This window comes from Furipterus horrens, unplaced genomic scaffold (genome assembly GCF_987537825.1).
Source record: "Furipterus horrens unplaced genomic scaffold, mFurHor1.1.pri manual_scaffold_7, whole genome shotgun sequence".
NCBI lineage: Eukaryota > Metazoa > Chordata > Mammalia > Chiroptera > Furipteridae > Furipterus > Furipterus horrens.
Genome location: NW_028327177.1, coordinates 51,670,133 through 51,686,857, shown reverse-complemented (window position 1 = coordinate 51,686,857; position 16,725 = coordinate 51,670,133). Strand labels below are relative to the sequence as shown.

At 34.1% G+C, this 16,725-nt stretch overlaps 1 protein-coding gene across 4 annotated transcripts in view; it reads right to left on the bottom strand.

Annotated features, from left to right (window-relative positions):
• Positions 1-16,725, bottom strand: part of RB1CC1 (RB1 inducible coiled-coil 1) — an 82,565-nt gene that overhangs the window by 44,047 nt on the left and 21,793 nt on the right. For 3 of the 4 annotated variants that reach the window (XM_090283704.1, XM_090283705.1, XM_090283707.1), the window contains exons 3-7: positions 13,718-13,839; positions 12,262-12,388; positions 11,902-12,072; positions 4,844-5,046; positions 3,244-3,670 (exon numbers count right to left, since the gene is read on the bottom strand). In XM_090283704.1, the coding sequence (XP_090139830.1) occupies positions 3,244-3,670; positions 4,844-5,046; positions 11,902-12,072; positions 12,262-12,388; positions 13,718-13,788 (999 nt within the window). In that variant the 5' untranslated portion in view covers positions 13,789-13,839. Of the gene's footprint in view, positions 1-3,243; positions 3,671-4,843; positions 5,047-11,901; positions 12,073-12,261; positions 12,389-13,717; positions 13,840-16,725 lie in introns of those variants that run through there. The other variant, XM_090283706.1, reaches the window with a different exon arrangement.

Sequence of the window (16,725 nt, the reverse complement as noted above, 5' to 3'; positions counted from 1 at the left end):
ATTGCCTATTTTATCAAGACAAACACTCTGTTTCTCTAGCTCTGATCTTTGTTTACCCTGATTGCCCCACCTAGCTTTTTGAGACCATCGCTGTCTCTCTGTAAGGGTCATAGTCAAATACTACCTCTTTCATGATGCCTTTCCTGATCTCTCTAGTCAGAAGGACTGTAAATTATTTGTTTTATGTACAGTGTCTGGCACACAGAGAACATATGAAAGCAGTTAAAACTATTGTTACCACCAATGTAGTTAATAAAAAGCTGATTTGTGACACCACAAAAAAGTTAAGAGATGTTATTTAACTACAGGCAGCATTTGCTTGGCAGTAAAACTTGTGCATGTGTGAACATTTTCTCCCTTTTTCTCAATTTCATGGTAACTGAGTCCAATGTGCACACATTTTTGATCCATGGTATTGTACAAACCAAAGATTAGCTGTAAGTTGTTAGGGTGATAAAGGACTAAGAAAGGTGACTAAAACAGATTTAAATTTTCAACCTGGGCAAAATTACAACTATGCACAGAATTAGCACAGCAATGCTTTAAAGAAGAAAAAGCAAACACAAAAGCAGGGTTCCTGATGTCTCGTTTCATAATTCACTGTGAGTATAATACAACTACACTGACAGGTACTTAAGAATATTTAGTGAAACACTAAATATGGGTTATACATATTAATTAATAGTTATTTAGCAAATTTTCAGTAATTAAACATAGTGCTACACTAATTTTATACAATTGGGCTCTTTGCTTAACATCTACAAAGATTAACATTAGTGTTGTCTTAGAAGAGAAGAAACGATACAAATTATCTTACCCTTTTCATTTTTCCATCCTACCTCTAAACCCACCCTCAGTGCAATACAGTAAACAATAATATCTCAATAATATTCCACTAAGACAAAATTCAATAAATTATGCTTGTATTATTCTGGACAGCTTAGAAATGAACTAAATGTACCTGTTTCCAATTATTAATCATCAGCAAATCAGTTTTGCCTTTTATAGTATAACAGAAAAGAGAACATCCTAGAGTAGTTTCAACTTAAAGAAAATGTATGAGCAACAAATCTAAATTTTTCTTGATATATGAAGGTGGAATACTAAATAGTTTAAGAAATGAGCACCTATCAGTCCACACAAATAGTAAAAACAGAGGGTTCAAAAGACTTATTATGAATGGCAGTGTCAGGATTTGGGTCCTCATGATTCCAAATCTTAGGCAAGTTCCATAATACTTATGTCTTGATTAATTTATTTCAGTTCACAGGCTGGTGCTCAATTCACTGAGCCACACCAGCCAGGTTGTCTAACTTCATAAAAAAAGAGATATGACTTTGGCAGTTGAAAATATGTGACAAAAACTGCTAAAATTGGGATTAGTCTATAATAGCTTTAAATAAAATTTGCTTTTACATAAGAACAACAAACCTTGGTACATTTTTTAATTCACTGGCAGGTAGCATTACTAATATCAGATAATCAATAGGTTAATTGTTTTGGAAAACCATGTAATGTAACATAAAAAGAAGGTATTTCGGATGAGAGAAATCCCATACTCAGTTTAGTCAATCTTTAGAAATGGCACAGGTGTTATTAAGAACAAATACATAAAACTACTAAAGAGGAGAAAAATATTAATCTAATAAAAACATCACAGCAAAGTGCTGCTATTATATGATACATCCCACTAACAGAACATCCATATTTGTAAAAGCAAAAATATATAAACAACTTCTTCAAAATAGATATCTGTTGTTGTTGAGCAAATAATAATATTTTTTAAATCCACTGGGCATATGCAACTAATGAGAGTGCTACTTTACAGGCATTATTTTAAGTCATGTTAACTAAATTTTATAACAAATGAGCATAACCAAATAAAAGTTCAGATTTTTCTTTCACAATAAAATAGCTATGTAAAATATCAGGAAGACATCAGATATTGTTGCTATGTCTTAACACAGTAACCATTAACCTCTGAAGTCAATGATGTGATCCCATAATAAAAACACACAGCTAATTTGTTTTCTGTAGGTATAAATTACTATTTTTATTAAGACAAAAAAGGAACAATTTCTTCCCTTTTTGTCACATAAAGTGAATAAAAATTATGGCCTTGGTAGATTTCACTTATATGCTGACTCACACAGAAATATAAGAAACAATACATTAATCATCCTAATCACAATCATGTAATTGATTTTCCACACTCACAGATGAAATTTTTAAGCTACTAAAATGTCAACAGGTCATACAGGAACAGTAGTTTTCACTCATTTTTTTGGTACTCATCTTTGCATAATTTATTACATATTCCTCTGCCCCAGAAAATGTCTTAATTGAAGCTTTCTTTGACGATTTCAAGGATAAATGGTTAAAATGAAATGCCTACTCAAAAGACATCAAAAAAATGAATATTAAAAGAACTAAGAAAAACCTTAGAATTTATTTTTTTTAATTTTCCATTTTACTATCCTACTTAAAAAAGATGGGTGCTATTATCCAGGCATCCCAGACAATTTACACTTTTCTCTCAGTATTCAAAAATCAAGCCTCTTTTCCCATTGAGAACACCTTTAGAAGTGTCTATTCTGCCAATTATCTTTAGACAACAACAGACTTCAAAACAGTATTTTGTATTTCTACATCACTGAAACATGTACCCATCAACTTCCTTTCTGGCTTCAGAGATTTTCTTTCAGTTTATGGATCAGATTTGAAGAGATATTTACTCCCCAGGTTTAAAAGATTTTGTAAGTGTATTTGGGGGAGAACTTAGTCTAAGACACAGGCTATCATTACAAAATACAACTAAAAACAACTAAATATCTCCGGCAGATGCAGTATTTTATAATTCTTCTTTTAAAAGTCAGAAAGAGGTTCCCTCTGGGGGGGGGGTAGTGATTAGAAAGGGACACAAGAGAATTTTCTGGGAGACAGAAGTGTTCAATACCTCTTTTGGGTGGTGGTTACTCCTGAATTAACCACTCAAGAATGTGTGTATTATTTCATTGAACGTAAATCATTATCAGTGTAAATAAAAAATAAAAACTTTTATATAAAAAAAAATTTAAGATATTTAGTCTTAATTAATCATAAATAAAAACTATAAAGATAAAAACAAAATTTTATCTTTAACTCCAAACTCATTATTCCTACTATAACTCATTCTCCCATTATACAAAATATTTAGTATAATTTCAAAGTTAAAATGACAAATATCAAATTATCATTACTTACCCTGCTCATTGAATCAAAGCACTTCCTAACCAATGATTCCACATCATTAGGTCTATCTTGAACATTTATCCAGTCTAACAAAGAAACATTAAAAAAAGGAAGATCTCTTTCTTTAGCCTCTATTGAAGTTTCCTCCTGCTGAGCAGTACTTTGACAAGGTTCCCTAATTTCTTTTCCACTTTCAGCATCTGCAGTATCTGGGGCTACATGTTCCACTGACTTGTGAAATGAGGTTAACAAGGATTTGTTAGTTGTTCTAGGCATATCAGGAGAGAGCACCAGTTCAGTGGAGGTTTTCATCTCAGCTTTTTCTGAGCCTTCATGTTCAGGTAAAGAATCCAGTCTTTCCAAACATTCCCTGTAACTATGTCTTGTTAGGCACTCCAACAGCGGAATCTTGGCCATTACTGAAACTGCAGTTCCTAAACTTAAAATATGAAAGTTCTGTCAGTAAAATAATAGGACTACTCTAATTAGAGATTAGCTTTTTGAAAGCTTAGCATTTTATTATCACCCAGACAATCTTACCATATCCTCATTATGTTATACATATATAAAGTAACCTAGGAGGTGTTCTTTAAAAGACACTGAGTTAGAGAGAAAGCACAGGATAAAATTAACAATCTAAGGTAACTCTTACATTCATCCAACTCTGAAAATAAAGGCATGGGGAAAAGATACAATCTTAATAATGTGGTTTCTGTAAAAAATATATGGAAAATTGAATCAGAGTCCTATCTTAAATTAACATACCCAAGAGACTAAAAAGTAGTTAGCTGAAAGGTTTTTATATAAACTTTTAAAAGACATTTTATAGTCTTGATCACCCCCTTCCTTCCCAAGATATGTCCCATTGTCAAATTGAGGACAAAATCTTATAGTTTCATTACACAAAATAGAGACTTGATTTTATAAGGTTTACTTGAATGAATGAAAAAAATTCCAATTCAAGGCAATAAAATACAAAAAAAAAAAAAAAAGGAAAAAACTGAAAGCTTATACACACACAACACTAAGAGCTATATTCATGAACTATTGCTATATTTTTACATTAATTATAGCCCTTTTTAAAAAAGCAGCAAAGGGTATTAGATATGCTTATATGCAAAGAAACAGAAAGTCATCTAAAGAGCTAGAACACAATGGCTTTTTTCCATCTTAGCAAGCCTACTTCATATGGCAATATTTAAAAAGGAAAATAAAATTTTTCTTGATTGGTTATGTTTGAAAATTTTTCCATTTCCTTTAGATGTGTTTTTTTTTTGTTTGTTTGTTTGTTTTTATGTTAACTTTACTTTATTGGAAAGTTGGTAGCAGGGAGAGAAGACGCCAAGATTCTTGGGTTTGTAAAAGATTTCAAAAGCATTTTAAGCCTTTTCATAAAGAAAACAACGTAAGAAAAAGAAATGTGGGAGCTCCATAGCATATATGGTGAGTAAAACTGACCATAATATTAAGAGTCTATAAAAGTCTCACAAAATTAACTTTGATTTTAATAAATATATGACCATTTGAAATAATATTAATTATTAAAACTACTGAAAATTTGTAAACATATTTTAAACAAACATCTTATTATCCATTTGAATGGCACACATACTGAGTAAGTTTTAACTTGATGTCTTCTATGGATTGCAGATAATTTGAATAAATATTTTCAAACTTGAGAAGTAGCTTTTGGTATGAATTTGAACAGTCCTCCAGATTGGCCATGATTGCAGCCCAGCCTTGGTGTTGAAGGTGTTCATCATGGACCAGACTTTCACAGAAGGAGCTGAGTTTCTTGGCAACTTCATACATTTCCTATATTGAAAATGAAAAAAGAAACAGTAAAATGTAATGTTTCTGTGCACATTTCCATATATGTACTTACATGTACGCATGAATGCATTCCAAACACATTTTAAAGAAAGCATTGTTAAGGGAATGCTTTAGTTTACCTTATTTTTTCTGGCTTGTTGTTAATGATGGTGGAAGAAGAGAAATGCCTAACTCATTGCTTCTGGGGATATATATTGGTAAAATATCTATTGAGGGCAATTCAGTAATAACTATCAAAAGCAAAATGGTATTTACATTTGGCAAAGTGATTCCTTAAACAGGAATTTATCCCATAAGAACTTAAACAAAGAATAGTAAAATTTCTTTAATGAAATACTATGAAATGAAATGCAAACAACTTCAAGGTCTATCAAAATTATTTATACCAATACAATAAAATTTATGTAGTATAAGATGAAATACTTTTATATATAAGGATACAGAAATACCAACATATAGTATTAAATTTAAAAGGTGGGGTGTTAAATTTATAAAGTAAATATTCTATTTTTATATATTATATAAAAAATCAATTACAAGTAATCTATACAAAAAATGTGAGAGATTTTTTTAGAAGACTGGGGGGAGATGTGGCATCTAGAATATAGCATATCAGAGATACTCCAGTACCTCTATCTATACTGACTATTCCCTTCATGTCTTTGAGATTTGCAAAGGTTTCTTAAGAACCAAAACAAGACAACACTATTAATAAACTGAAACTTGAACTAAGAATTTCTATTCATCACGAGGTATCAAATTATTTGAATAAAAAGGCCAGCCACAGAATGGCAGAAGGTATTTCCAATATATAAAAGCAACAAAAAGCTTATGCGAAGATTATATAAAGGTACTAAAAAATAAATCAGAAGATTAGCAATCCAATAATGAAGAAACCAGAATACTAATGTCACAAAAAGGATATTCAAATGTCTCATAAATATAAGATAACCTGCTCATCCTTATTAATTATCAAATACAAATTATTCACAACAGCCTACCACACTACACATACACCTATCAGAATAACTAAAATTAAGAGCACCATGAAAATCAAGTATCAGTGAGTTTGTTCAGCAAGTGAAACAATCACACACATATGGTGGGAGTATAAATGGATACAACCATTTCAAACAACAGAACAGTACATAAAGCAGAAAAGAGGCACATGCAAGAGAAATGCAAAAGGTGCACCAAACAATGTACAATGATATTTCACAGCAGCTTTAATCAAAATAGTCTAAAGCTGGAAATATTATCCATCAGTACTCAAACTGTGGCTCATTTGTACAACAGAATACTGTGTAGCAATGACTACAACATTAACACCTACAATTACATGACTGAATCTCAGGAACATAACATTGAGTAAAAGAGGGCACATACAAAAGAACCAAACTGTATGATTACACTCAAGGCTCTAAACAGGCAAAGTAATTTATGCTTTAGGGAAGAGGGATGGATGATGGATATTAATTGGGAGAAAGAATGAAGTAGGATTTCTGAGGTGATGCCATGTTTTAAAATTTGTGTTTATATAGTTTGTGGAAGATGGAGGCATAGATAGACACGCTGCGTCTCCTTCCACAACTAAGAAGGAATACTATTAGAAACAACCAGAAGTTCCAAAAAATCGAACTGCATGGAAGTCCAACAAACACAGATATAAAGAAGAAATACTCATCCAGACAGGTAGAAAAAGAGGAGCCAGGGCAGAGAGGACGTGGTGTGGTGGCGGTAGCAGATGTGGTGGCAGCAGCAGATGTGGTGGCAGCAGCAGATGCAGCAGCGGCAGGCCAGCAGAAAACGCAGTCACACGTTTTAAAAAGTAGGGAAAGATACTTGAGGAGCGTTCCCAGCACCAGAACAGACCACAAAACTCACAGTCCCAGCGCTGGGGAAATAAGCCTCATTGCTTCTGATTGTGCAAATCATGGGAGTTGGGGCGGAGGAAGAAACTGCCAGTCTCTCAGCAGAGTCAGCTTGTTTAAAAGGGCTCCCACAGTCCTAGAATGTCTGCAGACCCACCCACTCTGGGAATGACAGCCAGGACAACAGCTAGAGAGGCATCAGGCGTACACAGGTGGAAAAAAGGGTGAGTGCTGAGCAAGCACTATTCTTTCTTCTCAGACCCCTCCACCAACATACTGCCACAAGGTGGTGAAACAGGTCACCCTCTACTGACAAACACCTAAGGCTCCGCCCCTTACAACATAACAGGAGTGACAGTTTACCTAAGACAAAGAGGCAGACAAACACAGGAGCCTGTCAAGATGAGGAGACAGAGAAGTATGGCCCAAAAGAGGGAACAGATCAAGGTTCCAGTAGGAGAACTAAGTGACAAGGAGATAGCCAACCTCACAGACGAGGAGATAGCCAACCTAACAGTTGCAGAGTTCAAAACACTGGTGATAAAGACACTCACAGACTTGACAGATATCCTTAAGTATGGCAAACGCATAAGGGAAGAAGTAAAGGCTATGCTAAATGAAATGAAGGAAAGTCCATACAAAACCAGTGGTGAAGGGAAGGAAACCGGGGTTCAAATCAATGATTTAGAACATAAGGAAGAAAAAACAGTCAGACAGTACAGAATGAGGAAACAAGAACTGAAAAAATGAGGAGAGGCTTAGGAACCTCTGGGACAACTTTAAACGTGCCAACATCCAAATCACAGGGGTACCAGAAGGAGAAGAACAAGAAATCAAAAGCTTATGTGAAAAAATAATGAAGGAAAACTTCCCAAATTTGGTGAAGGAAATAAACATATAAGTCCAGGAAGCACAGAGAGTCCCATACAAGCTAGACCCAAAGAGGACCACACCAAGACACAACAAAATTAAAATGCCAAAGGTTCAAGATAAAGTGAGTATCTTAAAAGCAGCAAGAGAAAAGCAGATAGTTACCTACAAAGGCGTGCCTATAAGACTGTTGGCTGATTTCTCAAAAGAAGCTTTGCAGGCAAGAAGGGACTGGCAAGAAGTATTCAAGGTGATGAAAAGCGAGAACCTACAACCAAGACTACTCTATCCAGCAAAGCTATCATTTAGAATGGAAGGGCAGATAAAGTGCTTCCCAGACAAGGTAAAGCTAAAAGGGTTCATCATCACCAAGTCATTATTATATGAAATGTCAACGAGACTTAAGAAAAAGAAGATCAAAACTATGAACACTAAAATGACAACAAACTCACAACTATCAACAACTGAATCTAAAAAACAAAAACAAAATCCAACTACACAAACCAGAATAGGAGCAGAATCATAGGTATGGGAATCATTTGGAGGTTTATCAACTGGAAGGGGGAAGAGGGAGAAATGGAAAAATGGTACAGGGATTAAGAAACATAATTGGTAGGTACGAAACAGACAGGGGGAAGAATAATATAGGAAAGGGTGAAGCCAAAGAACTTATATGCACAACCCATGGACATGAACTAAGCAGGGTGGGATTGCTAGAAGGAAGTGGGGTACTGGGCAGAGGGGAGCAAAGGGAAAAAAAAATAGGGACTACTATAACAACATAATCAATAAAATATACTTTAAAAAAATGAATGTGTACGCATATAGCTCAATAAACAAAAACCTATTATTTTACTAACAAAGGAAAATTGAGTTCAAGGTCACACAACAAGTAATTAGGATGACCAGATTTAAACTCAAGCAATATTACTCTAGAAGACCACACACTTGCTATTAAATTATAGTGCCTCTAATTCTTTATATACTAATAAATTGTTTGACTTAAGTCACTGTTTTGGTTAGAATATTTTTCAGTGTTTTGAAATCTAAGAAGATACATTCTTTCCACTACCTTCCAGTCTTCTTTCTCAAAACGTTCTTGGCTATTCTTGGACCTTGATCCTTACACATGAACTTGAAGTCCATTTTATCTACAACAAAACCAAATAACTCAAAGTTCTCCCTAGTCCCACACCCCAAGCAAAAATGCTTCATCATCATGAAAATTTTAACTGTAATTCATTACTGAATGTATTAATATTATCATTAATGTTAAAAATGTCTTTGTTTGTAATTAATATTCTTGAATAGAATTTTATGTACATTTTTTGTTACTGAGATTGAATGTACAATATTTCCCATTTCCATTACAAAGCAGGGCTAATTCAATTAAATATTTATCACAGATCCAGCCACCATACCAAAATTCCTTCTAATAGGTTTGTATTAAATTTGAATTTTTCTTTTCCATTAATGTTACCACTTACTTCATTTTCTTATTTTAGTACATACCCCAGAAGCTCCAAAACAATACTGAATAGATTGTTTCTGATTTAGGCAAAAAGGGCTCTAGCATTTCATTAATTTGAAAGCTGTTATCTTTTTATATTTGGTTAAGTCTGTTACATTTATTTTGTTTCCTTCTATTTCATTTATTAGGAAAAGTGCTGAAATTTTAACAAATGCTTCTTCTGGACAACATTACTCTGACCCTATATGTTTTCTCCTATAAAGTATTAATGATTGAGACAATTAGCTAAATAAATACATCCCCAATATTGTACCATCTTGCGTTCCTATATTGTAGCCTCATTTCTATTGATATATTATTGTTTCAATACTCTTCTGGGTTTTATCTGTAAGAAAAAATGTATATTCTGTATTTTCAGGATAAAGAGTATTAAATCTATTCAACAAGAGCTGATTATGAAAAAATGAATTAAATAAAATTCCCATTTTTAAAATTATTGTGGTAAAATACACATGAAATTTACAACTTTAACACATTTTTAAGTGTACATAAAGTTCAGTAGCATTAAGTCATTCACACCATTATTACCAGCAACAATCTCCAGAATTTTTTCATCATCCCACACTGAAACTGAAACTGAAACTGTATCCATTAAACAATTAATTCAACGTTCCCCTCACCCCCCAGTCTGCCCCTGGTAACCAGTATTCTATTTCAGCCTCTATGAATTTGACTATTCTAAGTACCTCATATAATTGAAATTATACAATATTTATTGTCTTTTCATGTTTTATTTCACTTAGAATACTGTCTTAAAGGTCCATCCATGTTGTAGCTCATATCAGACTGTACCTCCTGTTTAAGGCTAAATAACATTCCATTGTATATACAATATTTTGTTTATCCATTCATCCATTAATGGACATTTGGGTCGTTCCCACCATTTGGCTGAAGTAAATAATGCTGCTATAAACACCAGTGTACATCATTAAGTTGTATTACATTCTTGTGGAACAATTATCATCACATAGTCTGTGTTAATAGACAAATACAGATTTGACTTATCATCTTCACAAATTATTTTATTATTAATTTCACTTTGCCTTGTTTAATGATTTAACAGTCATCTTGTGAAATATTAATATTGCTATTTTTATTTTTTCTACAATTTACCTGCCTACTACTTCCGGGCATATCAATTTTTTAATTGTTTTAATGTAATGTGTTTTTAATATTATACCTTTGTTTAATCTAGTTTTATTTGATTTCTCTCTGATCACTTAAAATTATATATCACATTTTACCCTTTATATTTTTATCTAATACATTAATGTGTAGTATCTATTTCTCAACCAATTCAAAACTTTGTTACTTTTTAAATGACACACAATTGTGTAGCCTAAAGTTTTGTACACCAATATTTGTACACTAGTATTCTTGTTTTGTTAATAATCCTTAAAAAAATCTACAACTCTATTATAGAAGTTTACAAAAATAATGTTGGCTTCTCAAAAACATTTCAGGACCCTTTAATGCTTATTAAGTATGTCCCAGAAAGATGAAGGTATTTTCTTTTTATGCTGTATCCTATGTGAAAAATGGGTAGTTGCACAAATGTACATGTTACATTAAACCAAACTGCTAGATTTAAAATAAAAAAGCAAAAAGTAAATACTGTTGGTGTATTTTAAAAGAGCATTTTTTTCATGTCTGAAGGTAAAATGTGATAGCTTCTTGTCAATATTATAGTCAAGTCGTCGGCAGCCGTCCGTCTCGAGAGACGATGGTGTAGCTTCTTAAGAGTCTATCTGCACCGCCGAGAATTGTTGTGCAGTCCGACTCGGGAGTGACACGGTATCTGTCTCCTCCCATGTTGAATCGACATCTTGCGATGACGCTGGAGTGTCCTCTCCAATGACGCTGAAGCTACAGAGCCTGGGCAGGGTGATATGGAGGGTCTGCTGTTGCCCATGCAGCAGACCCCCCCTCTCTTCGCAGCTGAATAGTCAAGTACTAGCAAATGAAAAGGAAAACCGATGATTGGAAAATAATCCCTGGAGACTATAATACAAAAGGAATGTATTGGAAAAAAAATTCGTTTTCCTCTAGGACCTAAATATGAATAGGGGAAAAAGAATCACATTTTAAATATTTACTTAAGCTCTTTGTTTATGTCTATTCTAACATAGTTACTTTATTGATTAAAGCTATGTTCAGAAGTCATCTGCAAGCCATCATTTAGAAAAGAAGTTGAACAAATCACATTTAAAACCACTTTCTACTCTAAGATCTTGTCATTGAATGACAATATAGAATAACTAATAATGTATGGTCCTTAAATTTAAAAACCAGATATAGATAACAAAATATACATATTTTTAAAGTTATTATTTTTCATATTTTTTATGTTTCCTCTGTAATTCAGAATACTTTGCTTAGATCTGAATGCTTTTAGAGATAATACATTTGTCAGAATGTTCACTAACACCTAATATTAATAACTCATGAAAATATTACCAAGTACACGTGTAAGACTTATTTTTGTTAGAAGCACCAACTTTTAATTTTAGATTGTGCTAGATGTAAATAAATATTATTATATCTCAAAAAATACTTATATCTCACCACTGCAAGCTGTGTCCTTGAAGCAACAGTGTGAAAAACTGCAGGCATCATAAGAGACTCTTCAACTTTTATTTCCATGTCATTTTCTGTTGAAAAGGTAGTTTTAGGAATAGCAGGTGGAAGTTCACATAAGATCATTTCTTTGTTAAAAAGAAAAATTGGATTTGTGTCCTATAGAAGTAAAAATGCAAAAAAAAAAAAAAAAAAAAAAACTAAAGTAAAATGTTACAAATACTAAACATGCACATTGCCCTCAATACATGAAGCAGATAAATCTTATTTCTGAATGCTGAATTCCCAATTTCCTATCTGATATGAAGCTGGAGCATGTTCGAATGAAAAAGCTGTTAAGACACCTACCGTCCCAGCACTGTAGGTGCACACTCTTCTATCTGCAGCCATACACTCTCCTCCATTAACCACCAGCACCTGGTGCTGAATAGCAATCTTGTATTTGCTATGAATAGCATGTTTAAGATCTGCCACACTTTAATAAAAAGTAAAAAATCAGTTATGTACATTAGCCCAATGACAAACATTTGTATTATCAAAGTAGCACTATGTAAAAATATCTGATGGATTAACAGATTTCACTCTTTAAATTCTGCACCAAAATAATAGTAAAAATATAAGCTTCTTTATCTCTGGAATTGGATTTCGTAATTAACTAGCTGACTTTAGGTGAATAAATCACTGACATGCCCCATCTAAAAGTGAGTCTATAAAATACAGATAGCAGACATTTATTTTTGTGCTCTTTATATAGTAGCAAAGGAATATGCTCAAATTAGTATCACGTCTGTTAAAAATCCTCAGAACACAGGACGTGCCTTAATCTCCACATCACATTACAAAACCGTGTATTAAGTCTAAACCATACGAAAATTGTTTCCTTTCCCTATCTTTAAAAAAGACAACTCATTTACAGGTAAAATCATATTTTATAAGAACATTTAAAAAAATTCAGTTCCGTTTTTAGAACTAAGATTATTAATTGCACAAATTATTTATAATATTTTCAGTGTCATATTTATTTGTTCTATATTGCTATCAAGTCTCTGTATTATGGCCACCATAAAAACATTAGCAAGTTTGGAAATACAGGGTAGAGAAAAAGTAGGTTTGCAGTTGTTGATATGGAAAATAATAAATAACAGTACACAAATAAACTCTGGGTGTCCTGTACTCACAACTGTAAACCTACTTTTGCCTGACCCTGTATTTGGTAATCTCTATTTCATTCCTGTTTGGCCTCAAAATACATCTTTCCTCCCCCGAGACCCCTCCCCACCTTTTACAAATATAAGAGCCATTCATTAGTCAAATATTTGAAAGCCCTGTGCAGCTGGAGAATTATTAGACATGAGTCCCACTAATTTGGCTAAAAGTACTATACCGCTGTCTTTATTCATACAAGAGAATTTTAAAAAACACGAAAAAATATGTGACTGATACATGTTGCTTTATATAAGCTAGCAATAATCCCCTTAGCAGTGCCCTACAAAACTTAGATGGCAATCAGCTATGAAAACTTCTAGTTGATAACTTTGGTTTGAAATCAGTATGTTTGTTTGTGGGAGAGTTGTTTATTGTGAATAATATGGTCACACATCAGAATAAAGCACAACTTATGATTTTAAATTTAGCACTTTAGAGAAAGATAACAATATACTAGAATGAAATACTGTATTTAAGACTTGCTATTTTACTACTTTCATTAACAAAGGAATTCTTTTCACAAAATCAAATCACTCCTGTTAACTTTTGCATGCACAAAATGCAAAGCTGATGAGAAAAAATATGAAATACAGCTCACGTTTGCACTGTAAGTTCAGTGTCAAATGTTAGGGTAGTTCCAGTGTTAACCAGAAAAACATATAACTTCATGATGATTTCTCTGGATTCCGTAGGCTTATACCTCACACTTTGATACGGTTACTAAGAGAGAGAGAGAGAGAGAGACAAGAAAAGTAGTCAAATTTAAAACACAAATATCCTCACACAAGGCACAGCAGTTATACTATATCAATAATTTTAAAAAACAGGTTTTTATGTTTATGATGACTAAGTGGACAATTTAGTAAACTTGTTGCTTAAAAACAAATAAAAAGAAATTAGTAAAAAACATAACTGTTTTGCCATAAAATAAATAATTTAAAGAAAGAGGCCAGTGGTTTAAAAAGTTATGTGTACATATACTGTTCTACATTAAGAATAAAACTAAATACAAAAGTTAAAAATTTGGTCAAACATCTTTCTAACTCCAAAAGTTCTTACCCACGTTTTCCTTATAACAATAATAAAGTCTAAGGTTAAACTTATGAACAGAAAAAAAAAAAAAGACTTCCGGCTAAGATGGAGACCTAGACAGACATGCTGCATCTCCCTCCACAAAAAAGAAGGAATACAACTACCTCAAAACTAGAGACAACCAGAAGTTCCAGAAAATCAAAGTGCATGGAAGCCCAGCAAACAAAGATATAAAGAAGAAATACTCATCCGGACAGGCAGGAGGGGTGGAGCCGGGGCAGAGAGGACACAGTGTGGTGGTGGCAGCAGCAGCGGTAACAGCAGCAAGCTGGCAGAAAGCGCCATTACGCGTTTTAAAAAGTCAGGAGGGACACCTGGGAACCGGTCCCAGCTCCTCACCAGACCACGCAGCTCACTGTCCCAGCTCTGGGGAAAATCAAGCCTCATTGCTTTTGACTGTGCAAACCAGTGGGGGTTGGGGCGGAGGAAGAAACTGCCAGTCTCTCAGCAGAGTCCGCTTGTTTAAAAGGCCCCCACAGTCCTCGAACGTCCGCAGACCCACCCACTCTGGGACGACAGCCAGGGCAACAGCTAGAGAGGCACCAGTCCCATACAAAGTGGGAGAAGTGCCTGGAAAAGGGGTGAGTGCTGGGAAAGTAGCATTGTTCCCTCTCGGACACCTCCCCCAGAAACAGTGCCACAACGTGGTGAAATGGGTCGCCCACTACTGACAAATACCTAAGGCTCCACCCCTTACAACATAACAGGAGTGACAGCTCTACTTAAGACAGAGGCAAACAAACACAGGAGCCTGCCAAGATGAGGAGACAGAGCAGTATGGCCCAAAAGGGGGAACGAATCGAGGTTCCAGTGGGAGAACTAAGCAATAAGGAGATAGCCAACATAACAGTTGCAGAGTTCAAAACACTGGTGATAAAGATGCTCACAGGCTTCACAGATATGCTTAAGTATGGCAGATGCATAAGGGAAGAAGTGAAGGCTATGCTAAATGAAACAAAGGAAAATCCACACAAAACCAATGATGAAGGGACTGAAACCAGGGTTCAAATCAATGATATGGAACATAAGGAAAAAAAAAAGTCAGCCAGTACAGAATGAGGAAACAAGAATTGAAAAAAATGAGGAGAGACATAGGAACCTATGGGACAGCTATAAGCAGGCCAATGTCTGAACCATAAGGTTGCCAGAAGGAGAAGATGAAGAGCAAGAAATTGAAAACTTTTGTGGAAAAATAATGAAGGAAAACTCTCCAAATCTGGTGAAGGAAATAGACATACAAGTCCAGGAAGCACAGAGAGTCCCATACAAGCTAGACCCAAAGAGGATCACACCAAGACACATCATAATTAAAATGCCAAACGTTAAGGATAAAGTGAGAATCTTAAAAGCAGCAAGAGAAAAGCAGATAGTTACCTACAAAGGCGTGCCTATAAGACTATCAGCTGATTTCTTAAAAGGAACTTTGCAGGCAAGAAGGGACTGGTAAGAAGTATTCAAGGTGATGAAAAGCAAGGACCTACAACCAAGACTACTCTATCCAGCAAAGCTATCATTTAGAATGGAAGGGCAGATAAAGTGCCCAGACAAGGTAAAGCTAAAGGAGTTCTTCATCACCAGACTATTATTATATGAAGTGTCAAAGGGACTTACTTAAAAGAAGATCAAAACTATGAATACTAAAATGACAACAAACTCACAACTATCAACAACTGAATCTAAAAAATAAAAACAAAATCCAACTAAGCAAACCAGAATAGGAACAGCATCATAGGTATGGGATCACTTGGAGGGTTATCAGCTGGGAAGGGGCAGGGGGAGAAATGCAGAAATGGTGCAGGGATTAAGAAGCATAATTGGTTGGTACAAAATAGACACGGGGAAGATAATAAGAATATAGGAAAGGATGAAGCCGAAGAACTTATATTCACGATCCATGGACATGAACTAAGGAGGTGGGATTGCTGGAAGGGGGCTACTGGGCAGAGGGAAGGAAAGGGAAACAAATTAGGACTACTGTAACAAAATAATCAATAAAATATACTTAAAAAAAAGAAGAAAAGTAGCCATTAACTTGGCAAGTTAGGGAAAATCAGTTAGTTCACTTCCTTTTACTCAGCTGCCCTTGAGTTCCCTCTCCACTCTTCACTTAGAAATCCTCCGTATAAGAAACTCTGTCCCTAACAATTTCATGACCTCATTAACAATGGAGTCTGGAAATCAGAATATTTAAAAATTTGCCATTTAACTAGCTGTCAACATCAAAACCTCATATATAAAATAAAACTTCCTCATCTATAAAATAAAGAGAAAGATTTCAATATCTAGCATTTAATTTATTTTTAATTGGAGGTAAAAATCCCTAAAATTAATAAAAGTGGTAAAAGACAACAATAAATAAATTTCCAGAAAGTAGTAAGCATTTTTATATTCTTTCAACAGGAAAAGTAAAATTACCAGGAAAAGATAAAAAAGCAAAAAAAAAAAAAGTCTTAAAAGTTAATGCTTCCCAAATCATTATTTTAAATGCCTTAGACTACTATAGATCTACTGAAA